Raw genomic sequence first — 16,161 nt, forward strand, 5'->3', positions numbered from 1 at the left:
AACAACAATGAGCCTTTAAGCCAGTGACCTGCCTGACTTACCCCTGAAATCCACCTGTCCTTGTTCGGATATGAAAGGACAGGTCCTTGCTCGGCCCTCTCAGGGATAGCAGGCTGCGCTGGAAAAGCTGCCGGTTCCTGACCCGGGCCCGAGTTACTGCCTCCTTCCCTAGACCGGCCAGCTCCGTGGGAGAGATACGATATAAACTTGGGGCTCATTAGAATTGTCTGCACTGAACATTGATTTAAAATCTATTGGTAACTTAAAGAGAGCTGATTATTGTTTTACTCAATAACTGGATTCTGAATGAATGAACATCTAGTTGAAGATATTCTAAAGCAGTGCCTTTCAGGATGTGCTTTCCGTTAGAATCATCTGAGGAGCTTTTAAAATCCTCAGTGCCTGCGTCATGCCCCACACTGATTAAATTTTTAGAGGAGGGACCTGGGTGTCATTAGTTGTTAAAACTCCCCAGGTAGTTCCATTTATACCCAGTTTGACAACAAGTCTAACAAATCAGCGCTTCTCAAACTTGACCGTATGCAGCAGTCACCCGGGGACCTTGTTGAAGTGCAGATTCTGAGTCAGTAGGCCTGAGAAAGAGCCTGTATTTCTAACAGAATTCCAGGTTATGCTGGGCCTGGGGACCATAATTTGAGTAGCAAGGAGATAAAGGTCATTCAGTAAGCTGAATGAGTTCCCAAGACACTGCAAAAGGAGAAGATACAGGCAGAGTGGGGTTCTGTCAGCCCTGGCCAGAGGTTTTTGTGGTTCTGGTCTTGTTCTATTTCATTAAGCAGCAAAGGGTCAACCGTAGCTGAGGGACTTGCTGCTAAGTGACAAAGGAGAGGCAGAGGTGGAAAGAGCTCTGGGAGTTTCAGGGAGAACTCAGTCCCTTTGCTGGGCCCTAACCGGAGGAAAGAACCCAATGAGAGGAGGGGGCAGAGGAGAGGAGAAGAGAGGGAGGGGAGGAGAGGGGTGGAGAGGGGAGGAGAGGGGAAGAGAGGGGAGGGGAGGAGAGGGGAGGAGAGGGGAGGAGAGGGGAAAAGAGGGGAGGGGAGGAGAGGAGAAAAGAGGAGAGGAGAGGGAGGGGAGGAGAGGGGAGAGGAGGAAAGAGGAGAGGAAAGGGAGGGGAGGAGAGGGGAAAAGAGGGGAGGGGAGGAAAGAGGAGAGGAGAGGGAGGGGAGGAGAGGGGAAAAGAGGGGAGGGGAGGGGAGAGGAGAGGAGAGGGAGGGGAGGAGAGGGGAGGGGAGGAGAGGAAAGAGGAGAGGGAGGGGAGGAGAGGGGAGGAGAGGGGAGGAGAGGAGAGGGGAAGAGAAGGGAAAAGAGGGGAGGGGAGGGGAGAGGAGAGGAGAGGGGAAGGGAGGAGAGGAGAGGGAAGGGAAGGGAAGAGAGGAGAGGAGAGGAGAGGGTCTTTGGGGACCTAGAACATAAAACAGAGTGGCCTACTCAGGAGAAACCTTGAAGAAAGCTGATTGACGATGACAAATCTGTCCTTCTGCATTACCATCTTAGGACTTCAGTGTTGGAAGGCCCTGGAAGGATGGGTTCAACCCAGTTCTTTCATTGCAGATGAGAATACTAGAGTCCCCCAGCCTGTGTGGTTTCAGTCACAGAGCCTACCAGCCAGGGGCCCAGGACTGCCGAGAGCCAGCGGGCTCCCTGCATGACTGCACCTGCATGCCTGGGGTCTGGTGTCCACAGTGCAGCCCAGCCCTGAGTAGAGAGTGGCCCCAAGAGCTATGAGGCCCTTTTGGGGATGGGGGCCCAGGATTGTCTCACAGGGAGGCAGGAGTCACATTTCTGTAGGAACCTGCTCCCTGCCATGGCCTGACCCTGCTTCTTCTGAACAAGTTTTATTTATTCTCTATAATCCTGAAGCAGCCTGCCCAATCTTTAACATTTGTAGGACCCAATAGTCCCCCTGCTCATTACCAGGATGCAAGCTGCGGAAGATCTTCCTGGAAAACAAGAAGAGGCTTTGTCTCCATACTCCTCTTTGAAAAGAGGTCTGGGGTAGTGGCTCAGAGAGAGCCCTGGGCACAAGCAAAGCTCTGGGGAGACCTGTCTCTCATTGCAGGACTGCCCTGGACTTCCATCCAGGTAAAGTTCCTGACAGGCGGTGGGGGTGGAGGAGTTGGGACGGGTCATGTCTGCCATGTAGCGGCAGAAGCACCTGAGCCAGCTGGTTGGACCCAGAGAGCACATTTGTTATATGAAGGGCTTGTGATGTAGCTGTTGCCCGGCGCGGCAGGGAACACATATTGACCACAGTGCTAGGTCTTGGAGACCTAGTGAGGAATAAACCCCACTCTCCTCCTGTGAGGTGCTCCTCTGGGCCAGAGGGGAGAGGGATGAACACAGCAGCATTTACATGGAGATTCAGTGTGGGAAAGTGTTCCTGGGCACAGTGTGGAGTCTGCACACTGTCCTCAGGCCCCTTCTCCGTGGATTCCTCTCCTCTGGCCTCCAGCTCTCTGCTGTTCCCGGTTCCTCCCCACTCCTCCCTCCCTTCTTCATCTGTTGTCTGGGTTAGTGGTGCATATTAGGCATCCACTCAGAAGCAGATGTGCGGACTTCACAGAGGCATCTCCTTGCCCCTTGGGCCTCAGCTCTGTTCACCAAAGAACCCAGGTGGGAAGAAGATTCCAAAGCTGCAGACCCTGACCCTAACAGTCATTGCCACAAGGAGTCCTGCCAGCCTGACCCTGAGCCAAGCAGCAGGACCTTGTCTTCAGGGAAAAGGGGTGTATATTCAGAAGGAGGCGGGAATGACAGGCGGGGACTACAGATCTGCAGTCACAAGTTCCACATCTGTAAACAGGGAAGGCGCAAACACACAACTGTAAGCACCAACCCAGACATAGAACTAGTTAAAGCTTATTTTCAGCTTTCAGTTAGAATGGGAGGAAAAATATCAGGCCCTTGAAGGCAAGTGCCCCCGGAGGCGAGTACATGGGGGGGCAGTGCACAAGGAGGCGAGTGTCCCCGGAGGTGAGTACATGGGGGGGCAGTGCACAAGGAGGCGAGTACATGGGGGGCAGTGCACAAGGAGGCGAGTGCCCCTGGAGGCGAGTACATGGGGGGCAGTGCACAAGGAGGCGAATGCCCCTGGAGGTGAGTACATGGGGGGGCAGTGCACAAGGAGGCGAGTGCCCCTGGAGGCGAGTACATGGGGGGGCAGTGCACAAGGAGGCAAGTATATGGGGGGCAGTGCACAAGGAGGCGAGTACATGGGGGGCAGTGCACAAGGAGGCGAGTACATGGGGGGGCAGTGCACAAGGAGGCGAGTACATGGGGGGGCAGTGCACAAGGAGGCGAGTACATGGGGGTGCAGTGCACAAGGAGGCGAGTACATGGGGGGCAGTGCACAAGGAGGCGAGTACATGGGGGGCAGTGCACAAGGAGGTGAGTACATGGGGGGGCAGTGCACAAGGAGACAAGTATATGGGGGGCAGTGCACAAGGAGGCGAGTACATGGGGGGCAGTGCACAAGGAGGCGAGTACATGGGGGGGCAGTGCACAAGGAGGCGAGTACATGGGGGGGCAGTGCACAAGGAGGCGAGTACATGGGGGGGCAGTGCACAAGGAGGCGAGTACATGGGGGGGCAGTGCACAAGGAGGCGAGTACATGGGGGGGCAGTGCACAAGGAGGCGAGTACATGGGGGGGCAGTGCACAAGGAGGCGAGTGCCCCTGGAGGCGAGTATATGGGGGGCAGTGCACAAGGAGGCGAGTGCCCCTGGAGGCGAGTACATGGGGGGGCAGTGCACAAGGAGGCAAGTATATGGGGGGCAGTGCACAAGGAGGCGAGTACATGGGGGGCAGTGCACAAGGAGGCGAGTACATGGGGGGGCAGTGCACAAGGAGACAAGTATATGGGGGGCAGTGCACAAGGAGGCGAGTACATGGGGGGCAGTGCACAAGGAGGCGAGTACATGGGGGGGCAGTGCACAAGGAGGCGAGTACATGGGGGGGCAGTGCACAAGGAGGCGAGTACATGGGGGGGCAGTGCACAAGGAGGCGAGTACAGGGGGGGGCAGTGCACAAGGAGGCGAGTACATGGGGGGGCAGTGCACAAGGAGGCGAGTACATGGGGGGGCAGTGCACAAGGAGGCGAGTGCCCCTGGAGGCGAGTATATGGGGGGCAGTGCACAAGGAGGCGAGTGCCCCTGGAGGCGAGTACATGGGGGGGCAGTGCACAAGGAGGCAAGTATATGGGGGGCAGTGCACAAGGAGGCGAGTACATGGGGGGCAGTGCACAAGGAGGCGAGTACATGGGGGGGCAGTGCACAAGGAGGCGAGTACATGGGGGGGCAGTGCACAAGGAGGCGAGTACATGGGGGGGGCAGTGCACAAGGAGGCGAGTACATGGGGGGGCAGTGCACAAGGAGGCGAGTACATGGGGGGCAGTGCACAAGGAGGCGAGTACATGGGGGGCAGTGCACAAGGAGGCGAGTACATGGGGGGGCAGTGCACAAGGAGGCGAGTATATGGGGGGCAGTGCACAAGGAGGCGAGTACATGGGGGGCAGTGCACAAGGAGGCGAGTACATGGGGGGGCAGTGCACAAGGAGGCGAGTACATGGGGGGGCAGTGCACAAGGAGGCGAGTACATGGGGGGGCAGTGCACAAGGAGGCGAGTACATGGGGGGGCAGTGCACCAGGAGGCGAGTACATGGGGGGCAGTGCACAAGGAGGCGAGTACATGGGGAGCAGTGCACAAGGAGGCGAGTACATGGGGGGGCAGTGCACAAGGAGGCGAGTACATGGGGGGGCAGTGCACAAGGAGGCGAGTACATGGGGGGGCAGTGCACAAGGAGGCGAGTACATGGGGGGGCAGTGCACAAGGAGGCGAGTACATGGGGGGGCAGTGCACAAGGAGGCGAGTGCCCCTGGAGGCGAGTATATGGGGGGCAGTGCACAAGGAGGCGAGTGCCCCTGGAGGCGAGTACATGGGGGGGCAGTGCACAAGGAGGCAAGTATATGGGGGGCAGTGCACAAGGAGGCGAGTACATGGGGGGCAGTGCACAAGGAGGCGAGTACATGGGGGGGCAGTGCACAAGGAGGCGAGTACATGGGGGGGCAGTGCACAAGGAGGCGAGTACATGGGGGGGCAGTGCACAAGGAGGCGAGTACATGGGGGGGCAGTGCACAAGGAGGCGAGTACATGGGGGGGCAGTGCACAAGGAGGCGAGTACATGGGGAGCAGTGCACAAGGAGGTGAGTACATGGGGGGGCAGTGCACAAGGAGGCGAGTACATGGGGGGGCAGTGCACAAGGAGGCGAGTACATGGGGGGGCAGTGCACAAGGAGGCGAGTGCCCCTGGAGGCGAGTATATGGGGGGCAGTGCACAAGGAGGTGAGTGCCCCTGGAGGCGAGTACATGGGGGGGCAGTGCACAAGGAGGCGAGTGCCCCTGGAGGCGAGTACATGGGGGGGCAGTGCACAAGGAGGCAAGTATATGGGGGGCAGTGCACAAGGAGGCGAGTACATGGGGGGCAGTGCACAAGGAGGCGAGTACATGGGGGGGCAGTGCACAAGGAGGCGAGTACATGGGGGGCAGTGCACAAGGAGGCGAGTACATGGGGGGCAGTGCACAAGGAGGTGAGTACATGGGGGGGCAGTGCACAAGGAGGCAAGTATATGGGGGGCAGTGCACAAGGAGGCGAGTACATGGGGGGCAGTGCACAAGGAGGCGAGTACATGGGGGGGCAGTGCACAAGGAGGCGAGTACATGGGGGGGCAGTGCACAAGGAGGCGAGTACATGGGAGGGCAGTGCACAAGGAGGCGAGTACATGGGGGGGCAGTGCACAAGGAGGCGAGTACATGGGGGGGCAGTGCACAAGGAGGCGAGTACATGGGGGGGCAGTGCACAAGGAGGCGAGTGCCCCTGGAGGCGAGTATATGGGGGGCAGTGCACAAGGAGGCGAGTGCCCCTGGAGGCGAGTACATGGGGGGGCAGTGCACAAGGAGGCAAGTATATGGGGGGCAGTGCACAAGGAGGCGAGTACATGGGGGGCAGTGCACAAGGAGGCGAGTACATGGGGAGCAGTGCACAAGGAGGTGAGTACATGGGGGGGCAGTGCACAAGGAGGCGAGTACATGGGGGGGCAGTGCACAAGGAGGCGAGTACATGGGGGGGCAGTGCACAAGGAGGCGAGTGCCCCTGGAGGCGAGTATATGGGGGGCAGTGCACAAGGAGGTGAGTGCCCCTGGAGGCGAGTACATGGGGGGGCAGTGCACAAGGAGGCGAGTGCCCCTGGAGGCGAGTACATGGGGGGGCAGTGCACAAGGAGGCAAGTATATGGGGGGCAGTGCACAAGGAGGCGAGTACATGGGGGGCAGTGCACAAGGAGGCGAGTACATGGGGGGGCAGTGCACAAGGAGGCGAGTACATGGGGGGCAGTGCACAAGGAGGCGAGTACATGGGGGGCAGTGCACAAGGAGGTGAGTACATGGGGGGGCAGTGCACAAGGAGGCAAGTATATGGGGGGCAGTGCACAAGGAGGCGAATACATGGGGGGCAGTGCACAAGGAGGCGAGTACATGGGGGGGCAGTGCACAAGGAGGCGAGTACATGGGGGGGCAGTGCACAAGGAGGCGAGTACATGGGGGGGCAGTGCACAAGGAGGCGAGTACATGGGGGGGCAGTGCACAAGGAGGCGAGTACATGGGGGGGCAGTGCACAAGGAGGCGAGTACATGGGGGGGCAGTGCACAAGGAGGCGAGTGCCCCTGGAGGCGAGTATATGGGGGGCAGTGCACAAGGAGGCGAGTGCCCCTGGAGGCGAGTACATGGGGGGGAGTGCACAAGGAGGCGAGTACATGGGGGGCAGTGCACAAGGAGGCGAGTACATGGGGGGCAGTGCACAAGGAGGTGAGTACATGGGGGGGCAGTGCACAAGGAGGCAAGTACATGGGGGGCAGTGCACAAGGAGGCGAGTACATGGGGGGCAGTGCACAAGGAGGCGAGTACATGGGGGGGCAGTGCACAAGGAGGCGAGTACATGGGGGGCAGTGCACAAGGATGCGAGTACATGGGGGGGCAGTGCACAAGGAGGCGAGTACATGGGGGGGCAGTGCACAAGGAGGCGAGTACATGGGGGGCAGTGCACAAGGAGGCGAGTACATGGGGAGCAGTGCACAAGGAGGTGAGTACATGGGGGGGCAGTGCACAAGGAGGCGAGTACATGGGGGGGCAGTGCACAAGGAGGCGAGTACATGGGGGGGCAGTGCACAAGGAGGCGAGTGCCCCTGGAGGCGAGTATATGGGGGGCAGTGCACAAGGAGGTGAGTGCCCCTGGAGGCGAGTACATGGGGGGGCAGTGCACAAGGAGGCGAGTGCCCCTGGAGGCGAGTACATGGGGGGGCAGTGCACAAGGAGGCAAGTATATGGGGGGCAGTGCACAAGGAGGCGAGTACATGGGGGGCAGTGCACAAGGAGGCGAGTACATGGGGGGGCAGTGCACAAGGAGGCGAGTACATGGAGGGGCAGTGCACAAGGAGGCGAGTACATGGGGGGGCAGTGCACAAGGAGGCGAGTACATGGGGGGCAGTGCACAAGGAGGTGAGTACATGGGGGGGCAGTGCACAAGGAGGCGAGTACATGGGGGGCAGTGCACAAGGAGGCGAGTACATGGGGGGCAGTGCACAAGGAGGCGAGTACATGGGGGGGCAGTGCACAAGGAGGCGAGTACATGGGGGGGCAGTGCACAAGGAGGCGAGTACATGGGGGGCAGTGCACAAGGAGGCGAGTACATGGGGGGCAGTGCACAAGGAGGCGAGTACATGGGGGGGCAGTGCACAAGGAGGCGAGTACATGGGGGGGCAGTGCACAAGGAGGCGAGTACATGGGGGGGCAGTGCACAAGGAGGCGAGTACATGGGGGGGCAGTGCACAAGGAGGCGAGTACATGGGGGGCAGTGCACAAGGAGGCGAGTACATGGGGGGGCAGTGCACAAGGAGGCGAGTACATGGGGGGCAGTGCACAAGGAGGTGAGTACATGGGGGGGCAGTGCACAAGGAGGCGAGTACATGGGGGGCAGTGCACAAGGAGGCGAGTACATGGGAGGGCAGTGCACAAGGAGGCGAGTACATGGGGGGCAGTGCACAAGGAGGCGAGTGCCCCTGGAGGCGAGTACATGGGGGGCAGTGCACAAGGAGGCGAGTACATGGGGGGGCAGTGCACAAGGAGGTGAGTGCTCCCGAAGGCGAGTACATGGGGGGGCAGTGCACAAGGAGGCGAGTACATGGGGGGCAGTGCACAAGGAGGTGAGTGCTCCCGAAGGCGAGTACATGGGGGGGCAGTGCACAAGGAGGCGAGTACATGGGGGGGCAGTGCACAAGGAGGCGAGTACATGGGGGGCAGTGCACAAGGAGGCGAGTGCCCCTGGAGGCGAGTACATGGGGGGCAGTGCACAAGGAGGCGAGTACATGGGGGGCAGTGCACAAGGAGGTGAGTGCTCCCGAAGGCGAGTACATGGGGGGGCAGTGCATAAGGAGGCGAGTGCCCCCAGAGGCGAGTACATGGGGGGCAGTGCACAAGGAGGTGAGTGCTCCCGAAGGCGAGTACATGGGGGGCAGTGCATAAGGAGGCGAGTGCCCCGGAGGCGAGTACATGGGGGGCAGTGCACAAGGAGGTGAGTGCCCCAGAGGTGAGTATTCTGGAGGTGTGTGTCCACGGAGATGAGGGTCCATGGTGATAAGTGACCTTGGAAGTAAGTGTCCATGTTGGTGAGTGTCCTTGGGCACTGTCTTTAGTGCCCAGCTCAGAGCCCCACAGCTGCCAGCTTGCCTTCCTGGCTCCCTTGTCACTGGCTTCCATTTGCTTTTCCATAAATGGTGCTCTGTGGCTTGAGGACACTAGTGCCAAGGCAAACACATAGTCACGTCAGGCCCCTGGGGTTCTGTGCTGAAATTTGGCATGGACTTCACTGTCAAATCCTGATGTTATCACTTCACCAAAAACCGTTGCCGGCTTTGCTTTCTTGCTGATAGAAAGCTTCCTTCCAGAACAAAGGACTGTCATTTGGAGAAAGCTTTTAATATGCATTTGCTTTTGAGTGCTAGAAATGTGCTCCTAGATGAGCGAATGCACTGATTAACGGACGGCTGAACTCCAGAGGCAGGAGGAGAGGTTAACATGGAAACCCACTGTGACCTTGCGGCTTCACAGGCCAGTGCTGTGAAGGGGTGGGGTTAAGAGGGCCAGCCAGGATTGCCATGGCCATGTAATTGAGATGTTAGGTGGGGTAGGTTTTGCCAACAGTGCAAGTATCTTCTTATGTACATCAAAATCCAGTCTAACATCTGTGCAGATGCTACCAGTCCCCAAACACTCATTCAGCAATGAAGGATGTTCATTCATTTTTTATTTCATCCCCTCCTCTCTTCATGGGTTAGATTTTCACTGCTCACCCAGAACATTTCCTCGCTTGGTTTCTCTAACTCCTTTTCTTTCTGTAGTAAGAATGGGGGTTGACAATTTTATCTTACTAGTTGTTGATGCAAAGAAGAGGTGAGTTTTAACTTTCTGTAATGGATTCCCTCTTGTTCCCACACCCTCACCCAGGCAGAAAAGACAACACTTTCCTAGCACTTCAGCTTGCCAATGAAAGCGCCTGAGACCCTCCTGGTTGAAAAGTCTCTTTCAGTTTAAAGCAGTTACCTCTGGGTAAACATTTGTTTCAGGTAAATTCACAATCTTTCAGATTTATACCCCTATCTTTTCTTTTCTCCAAGAAGGTGCTGGTGGGGCCTCACAGGGGTGGGGTTGGGGTGCTCGGGTGCATCTGTGGTGCCGGATGTCTGATTCCTGGGGCCCTGTGCAGAGCCTGCGCACCCCAGCTGGCCCTTCCACTCACTGATGGCGCCTTTCCACTCACTGATGAAGCCCATTGGTCTAGCCACTTGCTGAAGCCCACTCTGTTGGGAGCCAGCGCCCTCGCACCCCCTCAGCGGTTTGGTCACACAGGATCTTCTCCCCAGCTGGGCTTTTCTGGAGCCTCGTCTACTCTCTCTGCTTGAACCCCTTCCCTCAGTCCCCCACTGCCACCTCTGTGCTACATTAAAATCTTTTGAAACCATGAAGCTATTTCTAAAAAAGACAGGTGTTATGGGTTCAGTTGTGTCCTCCCCCCCCCCCGCCAAAAAAATAGTATGTGGGAGTCCTAACCCCCAGTACCTTGGAACATGATCTAATTTGGAGACTGGGTGTTTGCAGACGTAATCAGGTTAAAATGAAGCCACTAACATGGGCCCTAAACCAATATAACTGATGTCCTTAAAAAAAAAGAAGGAGTAACAAAAGCGGGAAATTTGGACACAGAAACACATATAGGGAAGTAGCTGTGAAGACAAAGAGAAGGTCCTAGGGCAGCTCCTTCCCTCACAGCCTCAGGAGGAACTAGCCCGGCCGACACTTTGATCTGGGACTTCTGGCTTCCAGGACGGTGAGGTGATAAATTTCTGCTTTTTTAAGCTGCCCAGTTTGTGGCTCTCTGTTTGAAATCTTGGCAAACAAATATAGGAGGAATTGACTTTTTGCCCCGAGTGAGTAAAGTAAGTCCCCGAATTCCAGTAGTCAGCTCTCCCGTCAGTACCGGGTTCTCCTGTACTGAACTGTAAAACCTCCATGGCCATTCTGAGGGTTGGAATTGGCTAGAGATCAATGCCTTTCCTGTGTGTTGGACAAAGTAATCTAGGAGGGACTAGGAAGGAAATGTCTCCTTCCATTTCAAGGAGGATATATGGTTCCAGGCCTATCCACGAAATGAAAATTATTTATCATTATTTTGGCTTGCAATGAATTTCCACTTAATCTAGGTTCTGCCTCAATCGAATCAGGCCCCTCCCATTTCTAAACCGAGCTGGTGGGACCACAGGCCCCAGTCCTCTGCTTGCCCACGTGTCCCAAGCGGAGCTTCCTCAGCTTTCTGCAGCCACCCAGATGGGTGCTAAGTGGCAGCATGACGTAGAGCAGCCTAACTACATATTATACAAGGGCTTTATCAAGGTCAGGGCATTATTGAAATGTGGACTTTGTAAATTCTCTCCCTAGGGACGGTGCCAGACCTGGGGTGCCCTCGGGTATGCTGACTATGCAGCCATATCCAGCCTTACGGGGCGGGTGCGGGGCACACCTTCGGGGGCGCCCAGCAACCTACAGGATCTGGGCTTATGCTACTTTTCTTCACAGTATTTCTGTGGCTTCTGAGCCTTTCAAAAATGTTCCTGCTGCATTTTGCTGGAGGAGAAAGTAAAAGCTAAAACCATTGATAGAGACTTTCAAGCTAAAGGAAGAAAAGCTGGGAAGCTCAGAGAAATATCAGCTGACACGTTAGCAATCATGTGGCCCCACTGCTTGATTTGCTGATGCTCAAATGAGGTCCCAGGGCCATAGAGTAAGTTAGAGGCAGAACTTGGAACAGGACCTGGATCTGCCTTGAGAGTCTGGTCTCCTTTCTCTGTAGAGGAATTAAAACGAGGCAGCTGGGTTTGTTGATTGCCAGGTCAATCACCTTCTGCTTTAGTGATCTTTTTCCCTAACACATGGAAACCTCCAGGCTGAGTCCCTCGAGTCCCCATTCAGAGTTTCCCAGCACCGGCCCTAACCTACAGTTTTCCCCACTACTTCCATAGATTTGCCCCACGTCTCTCAGGTCAAGCTATACCATTCCCTGACCTTGCCTCCTGCCAGCATTTCCTGATCTTAGTAACTGGCACAGATCTTCTGAAGAGGCTGTAAAAATGGAGATACCCCAGTCTGTGTTTCAGCTCCTGATGCTCTGGATCCATCGGGAAGCTGGAGTTCTCAGGAATCCTCTGGGAGCCGGCAACCAGGCCTTGACAATCACGGCTTCCCTGTCGCCCCTCTTCCCTATCGCCCGGGCGGTTTCTGATAGCATAATCGCAGGCTTCGGAACTTCTACTTCGTCAATGACTGGTTGATTTGAGCTTGGTCAAAATGCTTGATCCCTTTCAACCTGATTTCCCATTTATCAAATCAGATAGCAGTTCCTATATTCTAGGGCAGCTGTGGAGGATTAAAAAGAAGATTTAGGGTAGTAAACATTAGCTCTGACCAGCTGGTGGTCACAGAAAACAAGGCATAACATTTTCTTCTGTGGGGTAGGTATGATATAAAAAGTGGTCTGGAAAAACCCAAAGTTCTCAAAGTTTAAAGAAGTGAATGGCAATATTAGGAATAAGCTGTGTAGAGAAAAAGGTGGGATTTTGATCAAGACCTTGCATAGTCCCCACTGATCTGGGGAGTTGAGACCTACACTTGACAGGTCACCTACCCTGTGGGACCATAGTGCTGAGCCAATGGGACACACCTACGCACTTTGTGAATTATTGAATTCTCTGGGAATATAGGTGAGCTATTTTCTCTCTCTCTCCTTCTCTCTCTCTCTCTCTCTCACACACACACACACACACACACACACACACACACACACACGGAGGTGCCTAATCCACCAGATATTTCTTTCAAGATCAGAATAAAGTGACCAGTTAAAAACAGACTGTCAGGAAAAACACCAACCAAATATAGAGCCAGAATTGGATCGGGTCCTCTATGTGGTCAAGGAAAGTATTCAATTACTGTTTTTTTTATTGACCTGTTTCTGGGAGTTGTGTTGCTGCTTAATAATATGACTAAGGATTTGGAATTTCTATTCTATTTTTTTTTTTGTATTTTTCTGAAGTTGGAAACGAGGAGAGACAGTCAGACAGACTCCCACATGCGCCCGACTGGGATCCACCCGGCACGTCCACCAGGGGGTGACGCTCTGCCCACCAGGGACGATGCTCTGACCCTCCGGGGTGTCGCTCTGTCGCGACCAGAGCCACTCTAGCGCCTGGGGCAGAGGCCAAGGAGCCATCCCCAGTGCCCAGGCCATCTTCGCTCCAATGGAGCCTCGGCTGTGGAAGGGGAAGAGAGAGACAGAGAGGAAGGAGAGGGGGAGGGGTGGAGAAGCAGATGGGCGCTTCTCCTGTGTGCCCTGGCCAGGAATTGAACCCGGGACTTCTGCACTCCAGGCCGATGCTCTACCACTGAGTCAACTGGCCAGGGCTTCTATTCTATTCTTTATCTCAGCTACACAACCTGTAATTTCTTCTGTTTTTTTTTTCCTTAATGCTGACCATATCGAGCTCAAATTTTAGAGGCCTAAATGTAAAGCCTGTGAGCAGTAAAGGCACCAGAAACAAAAAACCCCAAAGAAATGAAACAGTCCACTAAGATTTCCTGTTTAATGCTGATAGAAGGCTGATGAAAGTTTAATAAAGTGGCATCTGGTTTATACTTGCGGCACACAAACCTAGCTTTCAAGACTTCTGCAGGTTGTGTCTTCATTGCCTTTTTGCCTTTACCTCCCAGGTCTGTCCTTTGCAAATTCCTTCATCCTGCTTACTGGTCTGCTTCATTTCCTCATCCACTCTGCGTTCCAACTGTTGCCTTTGTTCAAATCGTGAGACCAGCGCCCCAAACACGTGTCTCTTCTGCTTTTCTGTCCTTTGTCAGCACTTCTCTCTCTTTTCAGGGCGCGGAGTTCCTCTCACAAGCCTCTGGGAAGGCCTCAGCCCTCCCGGTTGGATCTCTGCCTGCGCCTCACCTGTGCCCTTGGCCTAGGCTGCCCTGCACTGCAGGTTGTCTATTTGGACAGCTATTCTGTACTGTCGCTGGCTCGAGGCCTGTCTTCTTATTTCTGCACCCCAGAGTCTAGCACAGGTCCTGCAAACATGGGAGCACAGTCATTATTTATTGTTGTTGATAAAGATTCAGAAATAGTAGTCTTTGATGAGAAAGAGTAAACAGGGAGGGGTACTAACTTAAAGAGCAACATGATTTGTGAAAAGCATGTGCTAGGTGGAATGGTTATGTGTGCGGTCTCGAATCAGACTGCAAGCCCATTGCTTGCCTCCAAACACGTGTAAACATTCATTTAAAACCTGAGGAATTGGACACTGTACCTCTCTAATAATAATATATCTTTCTTCCTGATTTAGCATTCAGCTGTCACATTCACTGGCCCAAGAACCAAAAATGTCTTTTTATTTAGTCATTGGAAACAGACATAGCATAGAGGTGAGTATTGAATACATTTAAAAGAATTCAGAACAGTAGATATTTTGCTGGAAAACCCTTTGTTTCTTAACTCAGCAAGAGACACTATTCATTTAAAGGCAGTAAACTTGTATCTCTCACAAAGAGAATTTGTAAATGGCTCTTCCCCCCCCCATTGTTACCATAGTCACATTTAAATAAGTTCATCAAATGGAAGAATATTCTTATAAGACAAAATCCAAGCTCTGAGGCTATGCTATGATGAACTTACCAAGGGTGGCTAAGTTTCCCAGGTATTTGGGGTTTGGGGACTCAGAGGAAAATGTATTAATGCATAAATTTATAAATAGACCTTCCATAATCCAATGCAACCTGTATTACAAAAGTTATCTTTTCTTCTCAAGACATTAGAGATCTCAATTAAATAGAAGGAACACACACACACACACACATGCACAATTCTTGAGTTCACTTGCCAGCCTTATTTGGTAATGCTGCCACTAGACCTTATATATTATAAATAAGTTCTGTGAGACAGCAGGCAGATGAAATTCAGACAATGGACAATGCTGCCATGAAACAGGCACCTGCTCCTCACTCCTGCCCACTGGTGGTGGGAGGACACCTGGCCAGGAGCTCTGACTGCTGCCCACGGGCTGGTGGCTGGGAGCTGGTAGGAGGTGCTGCAGAGAGGTACTGGCTGGCTCTCCTATCTTCTACAGTAAGTGGCAAAACAGACCAGCCCAGACCCAGACATGAGGAAGAAGTGAACTCCTTACTGAACTATAATGAAACCTAGTGAAAGTGTTTCACCCAGTGGCTCTTCAACACTCAGGAACCCCTGACTGCCACATTTACTAGCTGATTATCGGGTGAGGGGGTGGAGCCTAGTAAAGCTGCTCAGCGGTGAGGCTGCTCTTGGTGAGACAGTCTCACTCGCTACCTAGAGCCCCATGTTGATATACACCTGAGCAGGGAGTGGGATTAAAAATTCTTGCTTAACAAATAACAAAACGACTAAAAATGGGTTACTATGGGAATAGATCAGGAATAGTTTACCTCTCAAATACCAAATAGTCCTGTATAGGCTACAGTGTGTCTGTAAAGTCATGGTGCACTTTTGACCGGTCACAGGAAAGCAACAAAAGACGATAGAAATGTGAAATCTGCACCAAATAAAAGGAAAACTCCCCAGTGTCATACCTATTCAGTGCAGTTCGATGTGGGCTCACGCACAGATTTTTTAGGGCTCCTTAGGTAGCTATCCCGTATAGCCTCTACAGACTCGTCACTGACTGAAAGCCTACCAGAACGGGGTTTCTCCACCAAACTGCCGGTTTCCTTCAACTGCTTATCCCACTGATTAATGTTATTCCTATGTGGTGGTGCTTTGTTATAAATGCGCCGATATTCACATTGCACTTTGGTCACAGATTCGAATTTAGCGAACCACAGAACACGCTGAACTTTCCTCTGTACCGTCCACATCTCGACTGGCATGGCCGTGGGCTGCTCTGCTGTATACACGGTGTTACGTCATCATCTGCACATGCTGCCACATCATCCTACAGCAACTGGGAGGGTTTTCCTTTTATTTGGTGCAGATTTCACATTTCTATCGTCTTTTGTTGCTTTCCTGTGACCGGTCAAAGTGCACCATGACTTTACAGACACACTGTATTTCTCCCCCTCAGTTTGTTTCTGGGGCAGGATGCTTACAAGTCAGCCATCTGGGCAGCCTAGAAGGCTCGGAGTCTTGTCTTGGCTCTGGGATCGACACCAGAGAAACGCTGAGCTGTATTTGTGCCTTAGTTTCTCTATCTACATATTGAACGCCAAGACCCCGGTGAGTGCAGTGCATTCGATAAAATGAAGCTGACCTTGAACTACTTTTACAAGTGACTGGAGGTCTTGTGATGCATGGCCTTTAGTAATTCAAACCTGGTGCCAATTGCCCCCATTCAACACCATCTCCAAAAATTCTGCCTCCAAGGCTCTGTGAGGAACCCAGCAGTCTATACTTGAGAGAAAGACTTTTTTAAAAAAATTTCCTTTCCTTTTTAAAACACACGAGAAAAAAACAATACTG

At 53.9% G+C, this 16,161-nt stretch overlaps 1 protein-coding gene across 1 annotated transcript; it reads right to left on the reverse strand.

Moving 5' to 3' along the window:
* Positions 1 to 2,897: 2,897 nt before the first annotated feature.
* Positions 2,898 to 8,360, reverse strand: LOC136335472 (uncharacterized). Its single transcript, XM_066276699.1, has 3 exons — positions 8,143 to 8,360; positions 5,261 to 5,417; positions 2,898 to 3,158 (listed from the first exon to the last, which is right to left on the reverse strand). The coding sequence occupies exons 1-3, from the start codon at positions 8,358 to 8,360 to the stop codon at positions 2,898 to 2,900; spliced, it is 636 nt and encodes a 211-aa protein (XP_066132796.1).
* Positions 8,361 to 16,161: the final 7,801 nt, after the last annotated feature.

This window comes from Saccopteryx bilineata, chromosome 4 (assembly GCF_036850765.1).
Source record: "Saccopteryx bilineata isolate mSacBil1 chromosome 4, mSacBil1_pri_phased_curated, whole genome shotgun sequence".
In the NCBI taxonomy this organism is placed as follows: Eukaryota; Metazoa; Chordata; class Mammalia; order Chiroptera; family Emballonuridae; genus Saccopteryx; species Saccopteryx bilineata.

Coding starts and splice junctions, on each gene's coding strand:
- LOC136335472 (XM_066276699.1), bottom strand. CDS start 8,360: ATGTACTCGCCTCCTTGTGCACTGCCCCCCCATGTACTCGCCTCCTTG. Junction 5,418..8,142: donor CCTTGTGCACTGCCCCCCAT/GTACTCGCCTCC, acceptor ACTCGCCTCCAG/GGGCACTCGCCTCCTTGTGC. Junction 3,159..5,260: donor CTTGTGCACTGCCCCCCCAT/GTACTCGCCTCC, acceptor ACTCGCCTCCAG/GGGCACTCGCCTCCTTGTGC.